An 18,934-nucleotide genomic window follows, 5' to 3' on the forward strand; every position below is an offset into this window, starting at 1 on the left:
CTGCAATAGTAAATGCAATGGTCGTACAAAAATTGTAATTACGGACAAAATTTGTGAAAGCTTCATTTTGCCAATTTCAGTGGTATCTACATACCAAATCTTTGGAGCTGGTCCATGGACAAAAAAGACCCATGGTGACATATAGACAAGACGTACAAAAAAATAGATGTTGAACATTAAAAACATGAATAACAAATATGTGTTACATTAAATGAATAGGAGACACCTGGACAAAGCAACAGCTGTTCATTAAATCATAATATTCAGTGTGTCAGAGACTGCTGATTCAAGTCCACAGTAATTGTTGAGGCTATAGTGCATTATATTAAAAGGTAGATCTTCCCATTTACATACATGAATCAGAGAGACTACAATAATAATGGACTACTGGGAAGGAAGACAATCCACCATGCAGCTGTGTTTCACACCATAATATTCAGGTCTGACTGAGCCAAAGGATCGTTTTAAAGACGTAATTGTGTAACGTGTGCTTGATACAAATGTGCTGTTTTAAATGTTACTGAATGAGCAAATGGCGAGGTGATTCAGGTTGGAAAAAATGTTTATTACATAATTTTCCATGTAGAACATAGTGCACCATGTGTATAAAGGGAGTTTCAGAAAGAGGGCACAGAGTTAGCCGGCCTGATATCCTCAGGAAGGTTGTTCTGCTCTCTAGGGGTTCACACAGCGAAGGCCTGATTAGTGGGTTTAACAAGTAATGACATGTTTCTCATTTTCAGACTGGAAGCGGTGAAGCAGCAATGATGTTATAGATTACAACTGACTTGTTCATGCTTGTGTCCACTTTAACACTTCTGACATGATATATAACAGCTAAAACGAAAAAAAAAATTCTAGAAACATACTTTTATTAGAGGTCAGAAGCATCTACGGAAGGCCAGAGAGGACATTCTGTATTTAATATGTTCAGGAAAGGCCCCAAAAGCCTTTTTTTTCTGTTAAAGGTGGAAACAGAAAATATGGCTACATATTTGTTTGTTAAAAGTTTTGTTTTCATATATTTATCATGCCTTGACTCGTAGACAAAGTTGATTTAAAATGCCAAAAATCACAAAAAATAGTTTAAAATTCATTTGAAATGCTAAATATCAGATTTATACTGGATCAAAACATGGATTATTATAATTATTTCTGAATCCAGGGCTACCAAGAGTTTGATAGAACTCCTTGTAGTCATACTATATTTAGTCGTTAATTACATGGGATTACTCATTTTATCATTTCTCAGAATTATACAAGGAAAATAAAGGTTCCTATGGGCCCTTGTGACTAACACCTGAAAAACGATGATAAGAAAAACTCATACTCAATTTGAAAAATTCAAATGCATTTGCTTTGCTCAGTATTGTCAGCGGAAAGGCAGATTTTCTTGAGTGAAAATGTTATTCAAGCGAAATAAAATGCTCGTGTTCATTTTGTTATCTTGGCAAAACAAGCCAACAAAACTCTTCTCTCTTGATAACAGGGTAAAGTATGTCAACTTATTAGCTGTTGAGCTCGACAGTTTTGTTCTTGGAAACTGCAGTTGACAACAGTCTCAACCCACAGTCCATTTACTCCACTTGATGTGGAGTTTTTGAATGTGACCATGTCGGATGTGTTTTTTGAATAATTGTTTTGCACTCACAAGAAAATAAAAAGTTACAAATTCTTACTCAACATATAATCTCTTTGGCCTTCCGTACATATTTGATGATGACTTGAGATTGAATGGTAAGAAATGTGTTAACTTGCTTGAGTATGTGATGTGAAGCATGCAGTAAATCTCAAACTGGAAAGTGGCATCATTTTTTTTTTTCTTTTGGAGACGATGCTTTCTAAAACAGCTTGCAAAGATTGTTCTCCTGAATAACACTTGTATTTGCTTTCTTGATTTTGACCTGCATCCAAAGGTTTTATTTGTGAGAGGGAGCTATCGCTGTCCAAGGTGCTGAAATCTATCATCAAACCTCTTATCTGCCTCGGCACTCTTCACAGTTTGCGCTGCAAATTTCAACAAGTTGACAAAACAAATTCTTGTCTTTTCATACCCGACTGTCAGATGTTAATTAACATATCAAGCTTTTTCTAATTTGATTTAATCACCATAGTATCGGCAGTAAGACACAGCGGTAGTTGTTTGAATATTGCAGTAAACTGTAAGAAGCTTTGCTTCCAGTAGATATAAAGTGGAGGGATTGAAAGAGCTGCTTTTTTTTATTTTACATATTAGACCAGCAGAAAATAGTACATAGAAATCATCAACACAATGCCCTTTTATTTGGGGTGTGACTGACAGTTATTACAGGGGAAATTGAGTTCAGCAGCAAATGGATGGGATACAATAAGCTGCATCTGGGGCACTGACAATAGCAGTCGTTTCTTTTTACTGCATGAATGCCTTGACCTTGGTAGGTTTTTCGTTATATGTACATCGAGAGAGCATTGTTGGTGATTTCATTACAGGACACAGAAGGTGATGAGGTGTTTCATCAGCTGTAAACAATATAAGATATACAGGAAGACTTTACGTGTGAGATAGACGCATATGGGAAAAGATGACATCATTAGCATTGTGTTGTTGTTTTGTGCATGCACTGTAAGCAGAAATTTCAAGGTGATCACTCAGCCATGTGTTCTTTTCTTTGTAACAAAAAACGTTTGATATTTTGAAATTCCATATGACGCCGGTGTTTCACTTGAATGCAAGTCAGCCTCTTTCATCCTATTATTTGTTGTGAAGGCTCATAATGATTCCCATGCATTCCTTGCCCACACAGCTGGAATAGTTCATCAGCAGAACTTCTCACATTACACAGTTAATTAGATCCAAACACGTGCTCGTGTCACTCACCCGTGCATTCGCTTCCGGCACCATGTCCCATCAAATTCTTGAGATTAAAGTGAATTAAGAGATTGTTTTTGATTAGATCCGTTTTCGTTTCATTGCCTCATCCCAATTACAAAGTGCACTAACAGAGCCATTATGCCTGCAATCATATTCCATTTAGGCAATCGCGTTGCATTTGCTGATATGCTCCAATTAATGGTTAATAACTAAGATTCTTACATGTGAATATGAAGATAATATAATTATTTTAGGTTTCTAATAATTTGTGGGTGATGTGCAGTAGTTATTTTGCTAAACATTGTCGCCATTTCAATACAGATTTTCAACATAGAGCAACTCTGAGACCAACTCGGTTATAAGTTTCTGCTATATTACCACTGAGCATACTTTATTGCATTAGCTGTGTCATTATGGTAGTAAGCAAATTAGATTTATGTTTATTTCCCCTTTGGCTTCACTTGCCTGTTGAGGATTTTTTCTGGGGTCAGTCCATTTTCCGCAGACACGAAATTAAATAAAATGATCCAGCCAGAAGACTCTCTGAAAAGCTTTATATCAACAGCAGCGCAGTTGCCGTACTAGGAAGAAATGTCATCCGCAGATTAATTTCCGAATTTGAGCAGGCTTCTGTTTTCTTCACCTTTTTCTAGCTACAAGTAGCTTTTCAAAAGAAAGACTAAAATTGATTTTTGACGCTCATTGAAAAGAAGAAGAATTCAAATCAACTGAAATTAAGCGGCCGCGCTACACAATTAAAGACAGCTTTTCTACTTCTGTTGTACATCAGAGTAACCTTGACTTAATCCTTTCTACACAGCTGATTCTCTCCCTCTCGTCCGTCTCGCTGTCTATCCTTCCTTCCTTTCCTTCCCTTCCTTTTGCACTGACAACAGTATGGTCATTACCAGCCTAAAGCCACCATTTTACACAGATGGACTCTGCAGGCATCAGGCATGTTGCATGACATCACAGCTTGGAAAGATGTTGTTGCAATTTGTGAAAGAAGGGTTTAGGGAGGAAAAATCAATTTGCCCTGTATTCCTGGACAGTTTGCTTCCCCATTCTGGCAGGATAAGCAAGAATATTGCAGCCAACAATCCGGCTCATCACACAGATTGTACTTTAAATGCCTTACAACCTTAAAGTTATCCCTTTTAAGATCTCTGATAGAAGAATACTTTTCTGTACAAGATAAGATATTAAAGTCCATATAATGACACTTTTAGAATGTCAGCTGTCTCACTCAATGTTTCTACACTTGAAGAAAAATAAGCAGACATCTCTGTTAGACAGCGTGTACAGTATTATCATTAACTTGACAGACATGTGGGAACATTGACAGTGAGTCTAAAGCGATTTACTGTTAACACGCACCTAATTTTATCTAAACCCATTAGCTTGCAACAGTCACTTGGATATTTTTACATGGCCTCTCTGCTGATGGTATCTCCTTTTTTTAGCTGCACTATAACAGAATTTCAAAATAGCCCCATCAGATTTCCTGCACTATTTACACTGATATGTTTAGAAATGTGGCCCGTGCTAGTATTGAAGTGCAAAAATAAATAAAACAAGCACTAGCAAACAGTTCAGCCTACCAAAGTAATATCCCCCTGTCTTCCCGCGTAGCCCTTTCGATGTGCACTGGAGCATAGGATTAAGTTTCATTCTGTAATATTTTGAATGGTTCTTGGTGGTTGAAATTCATACAGGATTTCAATTGTATCTCTGTCTGTTTGATTTATTACTGGGCTTTGCCTCCATATTACCATGAAAGGCCTGGGACTTTTCTTTTTTCTTTTCATTCTGTCAAGCTGCTGCATAATGCCGTGGCAACACAGGAACAAGGGTTATAAGGTCTCAGATTATTGAGGCCTTCCCTAAAGAAATGACTGTTAAAGCCCCCCAAGGAACATGTAAATCTGCAGTATGTATTGCACTATAGATGATGAGTGTAGGCTGGTTGTTTTTTTTTTTTTTAATATTTCCATCTATTCTAGCTTAGCCAGATCAAGGATATGCAACCTTGTGGAGCATGTTTTTCAACACACAAGTGTTGTGTGGGGAGGGCGGGCATAACTGATTACAGCCGGGCAGTTCCGAGTGTAAAGCCAAACCTAAAAACCTGCAGTCGTGACAGATAGTGCTCTGATTCTGAGCCGTTTACAGATGAGAGGAGAGCTCAGAGATTACTTTTAAACCTTTGTGATTAAAAAGTAGATTATCTTCACTACTGTTTATCAACCTGACTGCAGCAGTGATCTGTGAAAGGTGATCGCCATTGCCGGGCATTTATGTACTGACTGAAGCTGAAGGGGCAATGTACTTTACTTCAATAAATGAGCTGAATACAATTACACAGATACACACCCTCTAAATGTCGTTGATTGCTATTTTAGGGCTAGTTTACGGCTAATGTATGGTACATTAATCTGGCTGTCTGGAGCAAATAAACACTCCAGAGAGGAACACGAAAAAACACAAATGATCCCAGGGTCAAACTCACTTTGCTGGTGGTGAATACACAATTTAACAGCCTAACGTTGCATATGGTAATCTATCTGATGTGATTCAGGCACAAATGTTCATGGACAAGATAATGTAAATGAAAGAAGTGACATTTATTCTGTCTGATGATCAGGCTAGGAAAATCCTGCATTTAATATGAATTTACAATGGCTTTACGTTTTCTGATTCAACATGAAAGTTGATTGTGCTCTTCACAGGCTAAATACCTTAGAATCGAGCTACGCATACATGGTAGTGAACTGTGTAAATATAAAGCTTATTACATATTTGATGAATAAACCTTAATGTCATCCACATATTAATATTCACAGCAGGATAAAACATCTATGAAACGATAAATTCAATGAAACAAAAATGAGTCAATCAAGTATGACTAGAGGCTTTGTCTCATTCCAGGGACTACTTCCTACAAATTCAGCTTTTATATGCTTTTGAAATCAGTATTACACGATCGATGATATCCTTGAAGGTTGAGGACTGTCTGAATTACGTTTTATTTACCAGGTGTTTGCCCTCAGCTGCTCATCTACTGTATCACTGGTAAATCACCTGAAATGGACAAATGAAAAAGCTACCGCAAGATGTAAATCATAGCAGCCGCTTGTCGGTAGCCTTGACAAGCTGTTCTTCAATGGATGCCGCCTCAGAAATGCAACACATATGGACATTCATAAACCCTGGTGAGCTCCATGATGGTCTAGATGTAATAACATTTATCGTACATCCCTGAGAATGTATCATATCCAAGTAGATGAGATCATGCTGCACCGCTTCTGTGTGGGAACACCATGTACAGAATGAAAGGGAATAAGTCAATACTGTGTGGGAAGACAAAATCGCTTCACAAAGTCATTCATGGGGGAATTACCATTATTGGATCAAAGTCTCCCCCAGTCCTCGCAGCTTGCCAATGTTGTCTGTTGAGGCCCTCACGGTGCACCGCTATCACTCAGCTGAGCATGGCTCTATAAAGAAGAGTGTGGCAAAGATTCAATCAACGATGTCTATAGAATCTTTCATGGTATTTTGTTAATAATGTAGGATAATGCAAAATCTCCATATGAAGGATCATTTGCTAATTAATTTTTAATAATATAGTATAATGGCCGTATATAAATGAGATCATCATAGCAAAGACGATCCAACCCCAGTCAGTTGGCTCATACTGTATACCAAGCCCTTACCATTTCTAAAAAGTTGCAACAATCTTTAGTTTTGACTTGTATAGGTTTATTTTTCAGTCTGTGCACAACACATAAATCATCCTCACCTTTTCAGCAGCCAAATTTCCGACTTCCTCACCTCTCTCCCCCACTTTAACCATAGCAAATCCAGTGATGCAAATATAAAAGAGTAGTGTGAGCAAGTAAATGCAACACAGGAGCAAAGAAGATGCATCTGTGCCTCTATAAACCTCTCTCTGTGATCTCAATCTCACAAAAATGGTAACAAATATCATACTCTGGTTTCACTGAGAGCAGATTGAGAGCTCAGTGCTATTTTCATTGTTGTAATGGTTGTTGAAATGGATCCGTATGTAAATGTTAATCAGAGCAGTATCGCATTAGCTTTGGTGCCACAAAATTACGTCGAAATTATATTATATCTCAGAGCTATAAGCAAGCATGACGATTCTCTGATAATTCTTTGGTATTTTTTCCCCGTGAAATTGCAGTCCCATTAGCAGCTATAAGGCTGTTGGTATCACGTGGTATCTGTGTTACGTTAGCATCAACAGTCTTGGTAGTTGCTAGTTTGTGGAAAAAAACATAAAAATGGTTGATTTCTACAGCATGTGCCCAGCATACTGTACTGCATTAGCTAACTGTACTAACATTAGCTAGCCAGCATCAGCAACATTAACGTTAGCTAGTAATAGCAACGTCAACGTTAGCTTGCCAGAATCATATTTGGTAACATTTGCTAGTTAGCGTTAGCAACATTCAAATTTACTAGCTATTGTTAGCAACATGAGCTAGTGTAACAAACTGGCAACCACTTGAGGGCGTAGATGATTCGAACGAGAGTGTTGTTGTGAATGCAATGGAAGGGGAGGTGGAATGCCACATTTAGTTACTGAATGTTATCAGTAACACATTTAAGCTCAGCTGGAACTTATTTAGACTTTTAAGGCAGCGATTAGACAGACGACAGTTGATGTTTCCACATCTTTGGTTGCTTGTTGGAAATGGACAGTTACCCTCTGGAGTATTTTCTATTTATGTGACAATGAATTTGACGAAAGTAGATAGTTCAAAATCATGTTTTTGTACTGTGTCCTTTTCAACCAGCAATTGAAGTAATAGTCAAGTCATCTCTAACAAACGCATGGTGGAACAAATTACTAAAAATGAAAGGTTCAGCCTACATCAAAGGATGAAAACCGATGCTGTCTGTTCCCTCTCACATCAGGAGGAGCGAACACTAGGCTACCACATCAGTCGCACCAAACAAAGCTCATTCCGTGAAGTTTTGCATTTCACAGGCTTTGTGAAAACAACTGGAATCATGAAGGGGAGACAAATTCTTCAATTATAATGGAAAAAAAATGTTAATTAATGGCTTTGTGTTAGATAAAGCCTCTGTCACTGCGGCTCTCTGTCCATTATATTCATGTCATAGAAAGCATCCTGCCCATGCTGATTCCAGGAGATACCCTATGGCACTAGGTTTCAGATTCATGCATAGCCAGGTTTACAGAGTGTAGTGAATGGCAACCATCCCTGCAGCCATGACTACTTCTTCTGATTTAGTCCTTTTCAAATTCAAATAGGTATCATGGGAATATGGGCAAGAATAGCATAACTGACTGACTCACCCAGATATGAAACATCTACCGTGTGAAAGGTGAAATGCAGGACTTGACGGCTGCAGAGTGAAAGTGAAGTTGAAGAAACTGCAAAGTGTGGCTCTGGAGACTTTCAGTGGACACAAGCAGAAGCAATGGAACAACAGGGCTTACAAAATAATGTAAGCCTGAATTAAACATTTGTTGTGACTTCGGCGGGATAAATATTGTATCCTTGTAATATAGTGAGACTTCCAGCATGGTGAATATTGTATCTTTATCTATAAATCAAAACCTTTGGGCTAAGAATGAAATAAAGTCATTTTAGGTTTTTGGTTTTTTTTATTTTGCACCTCCAAGACTTAAAATGTCTGAATTTGAATGTGTCATACTAATCTATAATTAATAATAACCACACCTTTTAATCCCACAATTATTATGCAGTATGTTAATGATCCGTGCTCGGATAATTACATGTTTGTTTATAATCAATAGCAAACTAACAGTGTTGGAACGATGCCAGACAGATGCTGATATGATTTTGAGGCTGTTGTATTATTTGTCAAATTTTGCCATCAGTTTCCAACTTTTATTGTTGTTTTGGTTCAGTATTAAAATGTCAAAATATTACATTTTTGAACCATATTGACAGAAATTATAAGGCTGTTTTTCATTAAACAAATGGCATTTTTCTGCGAAAGAGAGCCTTTCTTTAAATGCTGCTACTACTACTAACATATGATGCAACTCAGTACAACATAAGCATAAACTACAGCTGCAGAAATTACAGCAGAATTGAATCATCATCTGACACACTCTGTGTTAAAAGGATCATAATGAGCAGAATGTACAGAGCACGGGGGGTTGATTCTCCCTGGCCTTTTGTCGACTGTGTGTTGTGCCGGGGAGCCTCTTCGAAAGTAGTGCTTTAAAGAACAAGTTCACCAAAAAAAGGAAATTCGATCATTATCTACTCACCCTCATGCGGATGGAAAGTAGGGTGAGGTTTTGTGGACCACAGAACATTTCTGGAGCTTCACAGCAAAACAGCATTCTCCTAAACAACTGAAGTAGACGGGGACTTGTTTTAAGTGGCTCCATGCAGCTCGCCTGGTGTATTAAAAGTCACTGGAAGCCCCTATCCAAATTAATTTGAAAAGAGGTTGTAAAACAAGTCCCCATCTGCTTCAGTTGTTTAGGAGAACGCTGCAACGCCGTTTGGCCTGCGAAGCTCCAGAAATGTTTTGTGGACTAGGAAACTTTACCCGACTGTCCAAGCACATGAGGGTAAGAAGATAATGACTGAGTTTTAATTTTTATCCTTAAACAAAGATTAACATTTTGCATTTAAAGTGTTCCTGAATCAGTAGCCGGAGAATAATAATATTATTTCAATATAAGCCAAAATATTCATACATTTAAAATACGAGGCTAAGTTGAGCTGAAGCACAAACCATTATACTTGATATTAGTTTATGCAACATTAAGTGCAATAATTTGCACTTGAATAGAATTGAATGACACATTGTGCTAACGTCTACAAAACATTGCTTTATTAACAATCTCCTGATTTCTTATTTAACACCACAGCTTTAAGTGTCTGCAGTCACTCAAGGAGATGAGCTAAAAGTACTTCAACTAAAAGAAAAGAAAAAAAAAAAAAAAGCATGCAAGATTTATTTTGGCCCGTCTTTGTTCTTACATTATTTTTTCCAAAGCAGGTGCGTGCTTTAAATCTTCCTTACAAAATGCTGAGTGCCACACTGCTGCCCTTTATGACAACATCTTGTCTGCTTCAAATAAAGTCAAGATGTTTTGATACCACTTACATGTTTATAGCTAGGTGTAACATTTTTATTTGACTTGTTTCATCATAAATGGTTGTTTGTGTGACTCAAGTGAAGAGAAATTGGCACAGGCTTTTTGTCAGATATCGGTTATTTTTTTTTTTTTTGTACCGCAGTCTGACAAAGGTCAAGATATAACTGAACAAGAGATCCTTCTGAATATGTATTACATTTGGCTGTTTGATACAGTATGAGAGGAGGACATACTGTAGGTAAACAAGAAGCCAAGTATGACAAGTTCTCTAATTTACTGACACTCGCGCTTTTATTGTTTTCTGATGTCATTTATGAGGCAGCCAAGAACATGTTGTCTCCGGGTCCGTTTCCCACTCAATTAATTAGCGATTTTCTTCCTACAAAACAGTGCCTCTCATTCCTCTGTGCCGCCATACTTCCACTTTGAATGCCTGTCATGCACTCTCAAGGTTTTTTTTAATCTGGGCTCTAGCGCCAGGATCAACAAAGTGCCTGTGGTGACAAACCGTGTGATGGTCGTTTCCTGCCCTTGTCAGAGCTTTGGGGAATATTCAGTGGATGTCAATGCAGCCCAACTCTAATTGAAGCAGACAGCATGCTGCCTGGAAGGTGTTATGACATGCCATAGCCAGATTTTCAATCCATTATGGTAACAGAGAGCACTATGATATTAATAACATTTTGTAACTCATGCAAACAGAGTAAAGTGATTACTGTCTAAGCAGGTAAATTACACTTACTGTAGAAAAACAATCCAAAGAATAGCTTTATGATAATATTTATAATACCTTGCAACTGTTGTCAAAAGACATCAAAAATCATATAATTGTCAAGGTGATACTGATTTATACAATGGTCATACGATAATGAACTTTGAAGGCATATTTAACATATTATTTGAGCTTCATAGAAAGAGTAATCTAACATTTCATCACTGGCAGGGTGTTTGCCTGTGAGAGTAGCAGTTTGCTGAGGTCATGTAGGATTAAAAGGTCCAGTGTGTCGGATTCATTCACATTCAAGAGCAAGGCTGCAACCAATTGAATATGCCATGCCTTACCCTTCTCTGTGGTGGCCGCTGCAAATGCAAAAAACTACTGTAGAAACATGGCGGGACAATATAGCGGACTCCATAGAAGAGGACAGAACATCCATTTTTGATGGTATACCCTTGTTTATCCTACACACTGGACAATTGCACATAGTCCTTAAAGGATAAATTCACCAGAAAATCACAATTCAGTCATAAACTGCTCACCCTCAGTCCACAAAACATTTCTGGAGCTTCACAGCAAAACAGTGTTGCAGCATTCTTCTAAACAATTGAAGTTGATGGGGACTGGTTATAAAATGCAAAACAATAACAACAAAAATAAAATAAAATGGCTTGTAACAGCTGGCAAGAGTAGTTTTTTTTATGGCAAGACACAGTAAAAGGGTTGGTTACCTTGCTGAGAAATAGGAGTTGTTCAGTCTGTAGCCCGTTGTTATGTTACAGCTCACTGTAGCTTGGTTCATTTTTATTTTTTTTGTTTTGTTTTGTTTTGTTTTGTTTGGATGAACAGTCATAGTCAGGACCAACCCTACTAACAAATACATTGCAATTTCCTGTGACTGCTTCACAATGAAATCCACTTTGTGTGAGTGTAGGCAATGTTTAGTTTCCGTTTGCAGTGACGTAATATATTATAGTAACTATAATACAACAGAGAGACAGTCAGGCTGATATCAGGGAGATAAAACAATAATGCTGGATTACATAAATGTTTTGTTTCCTGTTAATCCCTAATGCATCGGTAGGTAGTCCTGAGCATGAAAGACAGACCCTGCCACTGACAATGAAAATATAGAGAAGTGATTACTGAATCGGAATACACTGAATGGCTATTGCAGAAAACAAACAGAAGTGAGTAGTAAAAAAAAAAGCAAAATTATCAAAAATTATATTGATTTCATTTCATGAAAATAGTATGAATTACTAACTTATTAAATTATTAACTTTAAAGGTGCACTTTGTAGTTTGGGGGAAGACATTTTAATCAGAAGAGAAAGATCCTTATTGACTCTTTTTTTTAATGCTGAAACAAAAAAAACAAAAAAAAAACTATCCTTGTTTTCATGACTGAATAAAGAAACTGACCTTAAAGTATGACACAGTTTCATTTATTGAAATATTTGGTGGACCCTGCCACCTTTCCAGCTTCAAACAGTGTTGTGGGAACTTTATTTTCCTCTGAGAACAGCTTGTTTATTCAGTTATGGAAATTGCAAATGAATTCGGAGTTTGTATTATGACCTCATCAATATTGTAAATAATACAAATCTGAGTTTTAATTTCTTCTCCAAAACTACACAGTGCCTCTTTAATGTTGAGAAGAACAATTTTAAAAGCCTGGTCAAGAGCATGGTCAACTTTTTGAAATTGCAAATAGTTTGGTTTGAGGCATTTCAAGTTGATCATTACTGAGGTCTTGTTTATTTCTTTTTCCCAGACCGATGCCGTCAAATTGGCATAATATATAGCTGATGTATCGGTGCAATGAAGGGATGGTCACACCCCTTGTACACATCAATTAATCCAAAATAATAAAACTGGGACACTGTCAGAAATGTGTTAATGTATTCTGTTAAATTTTTAATTTGTTTTCATTCTGCCATCTCAGTTATGCATTGCATTTTGTATCTAGTTGATCCTCACAAGATAACTTGGCCATGAGCATTTTCTGTAATTTGGCTCTAACAAGGACAGTCAGTTGTCTCAAGCAAACTGCACACGGTTAGTATTAATATTGCCTTTTAGTGATCTTATTGCAGGTGTTGACTTAGACAGACTTGCCTTGAGTTCCTCTAATTTTCTCTTCTAGCACATTGTAATATTCATAAAAAAAGACAAAAACCATTTCGGTACAAACGCTCCTTTCCAAACATTACTCTTCTTCTCTTCTTGATTAAGGTCTAATGTATTTCCTAGCAACCATTGTTCATGTACTTGACTAAAATGTGCTGAGACAAACACTGAAAAGGAATCAGATAAAATGGTGGTCTCAAAGGGCACTGGGGGATTAACTGACTTTAGCTGGCTCTTAATGGAAAAAAACAAGAACTCATCACGGAGCAAACCGTTTGTTCAAAATGTTGCTGTATAGAACACATGAAAGTGTGTATGTGGGATGAAAGAGTGCACATTATTGATGCATATAATCCACCATATAGTGTAGAGTTCATAAACAAAAACTGATTAAAGCCATTCTTCAATGAATAACCCAACACTGCTTGATGAATATTCCCTTGAATGCGCAATAAAAAATCATTTAGGAAAAAAAATATATATATACATAAAAATCTATTTTTGCAGATGTACCCTTCCAATGACACAGATATATAAGGCTCTGAGTGCCATTAACTGTAAATATTTATAAATTAATTAGTATTAATTATGGCTCTCTATTATTATTTCCTGTATTTTCTGCAGGTCATGGACACTTCCACGCAGGCAGATGTAATGTAGCCTCCCTCCCATGCGAGTTACTTGAACACCATAAAGCAATAATCACCTACGTTCCCATTTTCCTCCTATGCAGCTGCAATCCCATTTATCTCCTCTTAACTTCCTTTGATAGGTCATTAAACTGGTCTTGGAGCTGTGAAGTAAAGCACTGAATCATGTCGGAGGTTCCATCTGCTGGCATGCCTAATCTGGGGCAGAAGGCCCCAAGTACATATGGCTGCCATATAAAGTTTTATGTAATAATTGGCAGTGACGGAGCCGTGAGGAGGATTCAGTGGAAATGAATTGATATCTGAGGGAGATAGCAGCAGTGAGGGATACGGCAAGAGAGAGCTCGGCAAAGAATGACAAGGGAGAGATTTCGGTACATCTGCTGCAAATCTGAAAGTCTCCTTCAGCTCGGCTGGCGTGTGTGTTTGCTCCAGATTTCAGAAATAACAGCGACGTGGAACAGGCAGGGGAAGCTGAATCAGCTTGTACTCGTACGACTGGCGAGACCTGTCCCGCCAGAACTTTTGTCTTTGCAGCATTGAGGAAATGCAAAGTTGTCAAAAGTAAGACTTCTGCAAATCTGCCAGAGAGCATTCATTGAATATCTGGTTGGAAAACATTACTCAATGACGCATGTGATTAGACCGTAAAGAAAAAGCGGTGTGGGGTACACTGTCATTATATAAGCATCAATTCACTCATTCTGAGACTACGTCTTCATTTCTTACTGCTCTTCGATGGAACTAAATGTGTAAAATTACCTGCGAGAGAGAGAGAGAGTCGTCAAGATATTACCTTTGAAATGCTGGAGACATCATTAGGTTGTGTATAGGAAATTGTCCATGGGCAGAGAGGAATTCAGCTCTAAATGCTAATATAGAGTGCTGAACAGAGCATTAAAAAGTGCTGCCGTCAAGCCGTGCTCAGGCAGACTGACACATCGCTGACTGCGTGTCAGGGAATTCAAACGAAAAAACCAACGATCAATTGGAGGGGACCCATCTATTCATGTCTAAATCATTATGAGGAGCCCTCGAGGGCTGTGAAAGAAAAGACTTGGAGGAACTGTTTGGATGAAGCTGTTACAGTATAAAGCAGTCTGCTCTAGCTTTTGTGCACATTGCTTACTTTTTCAATGAAAAAAATCATTTGTCATTGGCTGATAATAACACTGAATAATCTCAGCAGGACTCAACAGTCCTTGACGATGTTAACGTGCGTGAGTTTTTTTTGCTGCGCTATTTGACTTAACACCACTGTATTACACAAAAGCTTGATAGTCAGTGTCACTGACTGTGCTTCTACAATACTTGTTTTACGTTAACCTCTTGTGAGGTACTTTTTTTGTTTTGATCGCAGTCAAGATAGTTTCTTCGCAAATTTTAAAAGTGGCTTTGTGTGAACATAAACACCTGTCACCAGCATTGTTAGGGAGAGCACATTCGAGGACACGCTGACTCTCAACAATACCGTGGTCCTTCAAAAAAATCTTGACAAGCTGTCGCTTTCTATAGTGCTTAGAAAAATGGCATCGAATCGCGGTATTGTGAATAAAGAGTTCATCTTCTGCAGACATGGAATCCGTGACCAGCAAACTATATTTATTGAAACAGAAATGAAATGATTCAGTTAAGTGATTCGGGGAGTTACTCTCATCAAACTTGAGGTGGTAGAATTTCATCTAATACAATCTCTGTTCCCATTTGATTTCTGCAAGACTCATTTAAATACACGTTCTAATAAGATTCAAATACAATATCCAAAAGGCAGAATGAGCTGCTAAAATCTCCCAAACATATTGTGTGCGTGTGCATGTTTTATTGTCTGTTGGTTGATTTTTGTATGCAACGATTGAGCAGATCTCAGATTTCAATTAGAGCGAGCTTTTAGGGTTATAGAGACGACTAGGCTGTTTGTTTGTGCTTGATCCGATGGAGCCTTTGTGCCACTTAAAGTCACACACACTTACTGTAATTGCGCTCATCATTCATATAGTAAAGTCTTCATCGTTAAATATATCTAAATTCAATCTAAATCCAATTCTGAGGAAATGCTTTTAAAACTATCAGTCACTAATGAGGAAATTACATTCCCCCCGTCTGTAGACTAAAAATAATTAGTTTAGTGTTGACTCAATTATACTTATCCCCTCAGAATATTAACATCTGAACATGAGCATGCTTTCACTTTTAAGGTAAGGTGTAAGCACATGTATCAGATCCTGATGACAGATCAACACTCATGTATGTTTGCTTGAGGTGTTTGAGAATGTCCACACTCCATATGGAAATACTTAGGTGTCTGTGAATGACAGAAAATGAAAATCACAGCTTCCTGTTCAGTTTACATTAACACAATCCCTCTTCTGCTGAGCTTTTCCCAGGAAAACAAATATACTGTGTTACATGTTTTATAACACTAACTATATCAATGCAACTCTCTGTGTTGACAATTTTGCCAAAGAACCATGCTAACATGACTCCCCAATCACTGACCTACAGTTCCTGGATATGCAAGGCATTTAGCCACTGATTCAATAACTGTGTGCCTTCTATTGCATTTTACACAGCTGAAGGAAACCTGGTGTTTTTATCCTCGGGCAAGGTCCTCAGAGAAACAGAGATACCTGTAATGTCTGTCTGTAGAAATGTTGTCTTGATGTTTGTCTCAGCGGGTGTTGAAGCAAACATCATGAACATCCACACAAATAGTTTACTGAATCTTTTTAATACTTGGAATAAAAGAATGTTTTTATCTGCTGTTCGGAAAAAAGAACAAAGGTAGAATGATGCACAGTTTAGCAGGTTGTACTATTGGTTTATATAATCCCCTTGCTGGCTTTGGTAGTTTTCTTTTTAAAGGTTCAAGTCGGAGCATTACACAGATAAAAAGAACCTTGAGAAAGTTAAATAAGATCATACCCTCGTACAGATGAACGTCACGGGACACTGGTCAAAGAAAATCCATTAAATCGATGATTTTTGACATCCGGGTGAATAACTAAACGCAGAATGCAAACCTTCACCATCACGAGACTCATTAAAGTGATGGTGTAATGTGTGTTTTTGTTGTTAATTAATTCAATTTTAATACATTTAAAATACATATTTGATGTGATTGATCATATCTCCAAGCTTAGAACTGCTTTATAAAATATTAAAATACTCCAGTCCTTTTCATCATCTTCATTATCAGACAGATTAGACCACAGCGCTCACTACCGGATATCTATTGTTTCCCCACAAATGCATTTGATGAGATGGCGTTGGGCTAATTCATGAGTTACCATTCTGTAATTAATAGTGCTTTACTTGTATTGTTGACTGTGTGGTTGCATGTACTAAGTGGTTGATTTTCCTGTGATTCTCAGGGAATTTGCACGTTGGAAGGTGAGGAACACAGCGATCGAGAGGAGGGACCTGATCCGGAACCCGGTGCCGCTAATGCCTGAGTTCCAGCGCAGCGTACGCTTGCTGGGCCGCAGACCGACTACTCAGCAGTTCATCGACACCATTATTAAGAAATATGGAACTCATATTCTCATCTCAGCCACCCTGGGAGGTAAGAGAGGTCCACTGGTTTCATTAGCTCACTTCCACGCTTAATTAACAGTTTCCACATACTGATTTAAATGCCTTTTTACACATGGTTTGTGGTTTGCTTACATGCTTCATGTCAATGTAATGGCTTTACTGGTGAGGTTGGGGAGGCTGGGGAGGTTGGGGAGCCTCCTTTCGAAGAGTTTAATTTCTTGGACTGCAAATACGTGTGCAAATAGATATTTGGTCATTATGTGCAGCAAAGTATTTGTTGGTCTAGGTGCAATATAAATACTGTCAAATATGTGTTGGTCATGCGCAGCAAAGTTAACATACTAAAAGAGGACTTTAAATGACCATAAGGGCTGAAATAATACTTCATATGTATAGTTTTAAAACAGTATTTTTTGATTAAATTGATCATTAGTGTAATCCCAGACAATGCATGCAACATAAATCAAGACAGAGCGGGACAGGGCTAACTGGTTAGCATGCTAACTTCAGTAGATGTCACTGTAACACAATACAATATAACCAAGATAACCAACAGTATGATTTTCAACTACCATTATTGCACATTTTACCTTTAAAAACATGAATTTATAGATATTTCTCTTCTCATTGGTACAAATAAATATCACATATGATTATACTGTGAAACTGCAACACCACACTGTCCAAGATTATTCATCTGCCTGTTTGCAACCATGTCAGAACAGCTCAGTGAAGCAGTTTGGGGTCAAGCTGTTCTCCCGGGTGTTGGAAAAACTCTCTCCAGCAGCAAATCTGCAGCTACATCACAGAAGGGCAGGGCAAAGCAGACATTTTCACGATACAAATTACTTTCTTCCACAGCGAGATTATGGCAACTTAAAGTTCCCATATTATACTAATTTTCAGGTTCATGTTTTTATTTAGGATGTGTACTAGAAAAGTAGTTAATGTTAAAAATCACATTATTTTTCTCATACTGTCCATTGCTGCAGCACCTCTATTCACTCTCAGTCTGAATATTCTGTTTCAGTGCCTGTCTCTTTAAGGGCCCCCTCCTGAAAAGCCCAGTCGACTCTGATTGGTCAGCTGTCACAGGCCTGAGCAGGCAACGCCCACCGTTTGTTTGTTTTGTTTTTTTGCAACCATGGCCATGCTGGGGGTGTGGCTGAGGGCGGTCACTGTACAGTTGTGACATCACAAGCTTACAGAAGTCCTGACAGCTCTTTTAAAGACACAGTTTCTGATTTTGGGCTGTGTGCGTTTCTCCGTGTGTTGAGCGTTTTGATACTTTCACAGTAATTATATAGCACCTAGAACTGCTTATAATCAAAGAAGAGATGTTATCTTACTTTCTACAATATGGGACCTTTAAAGTTACCACAGTGGTGGCACAGAAGACTTACTGAACCATTTTATAAGACAGCCCTGGCATCCGTAAAGCAAAGTTAAATGAACAGAGAACGTTTCCATTCTATTTCTTTGATGACACAGTGCATCTGAACGTGTAAGCTAAAACTTGAATCAGGTTTTATCTATAAAGTCATTGTAATTGGACTGTTAATATGATGAGACTGCTGTAACAACAGCATGTTATACCTACATTTTCAATAGTGGTGGCTGTATTCAGGTATGGGGATTTGTCGGTTGTCCAGGGTAGGTGACTTGTACAGGATCCGTACTGACTGAAGAGAGGTATCACTCTATTCTGAAGAGGTATTCCATCTCATATGGCTTAAGTGGATTTTCCAGCAGTGACAGTGACGCACAACTTGCATCAAAGCTTTTACAGTACTATCTTACATCCACAGTCGGCAAACTGCAGCCCCAGTGAACAAATGTGTGAGCGTCTGATAAGTAAACTGGCAAACCACACTGTAAAATCATATGTACATTCTCACAATCTTCAAT

General features: G+C 37.9%; 1 protein-coding gene across 5 annotated transcripts in view; it reads left to right on the forward strand.

The window, feature by feature from the left end:
- The window catches only part of brinp1 (bone morphogenetic protein/retinoic acid inducible neural-specific 1), a 130,809-nt gene that overhangs the window by 46,093 nt on the left and 65,782 nt on the right, over positions 1-18,934 (forward strand). For all 5 annotated transcript variants that reach the window (XM_084383909.1, XM_084383908.1, XM_084383911.1 and 2 more), the window contains one exon: positions 16,864-17,054. In XM_084383909.1, the coding sequence (XP_084240035.1) occupies positions 16,864-17,054 (191 nt within the window). The remainder of the gene's footprint in view (positions 1-16,863; positions 17,055-18,934) is intronic.

This window comes from Pagrus pagrus, assembly GCF_965226575.1.
Source record: "Pagrus pagrus genome assembly, chromosome: 19".
NCBI classification, from domain to species: domain Eukaryota; kingdom Metazoa; phylum Chordata; class Actinopteri; order Spariformes; family Sparidae; genus Pagrus; species Pagrus pagrus.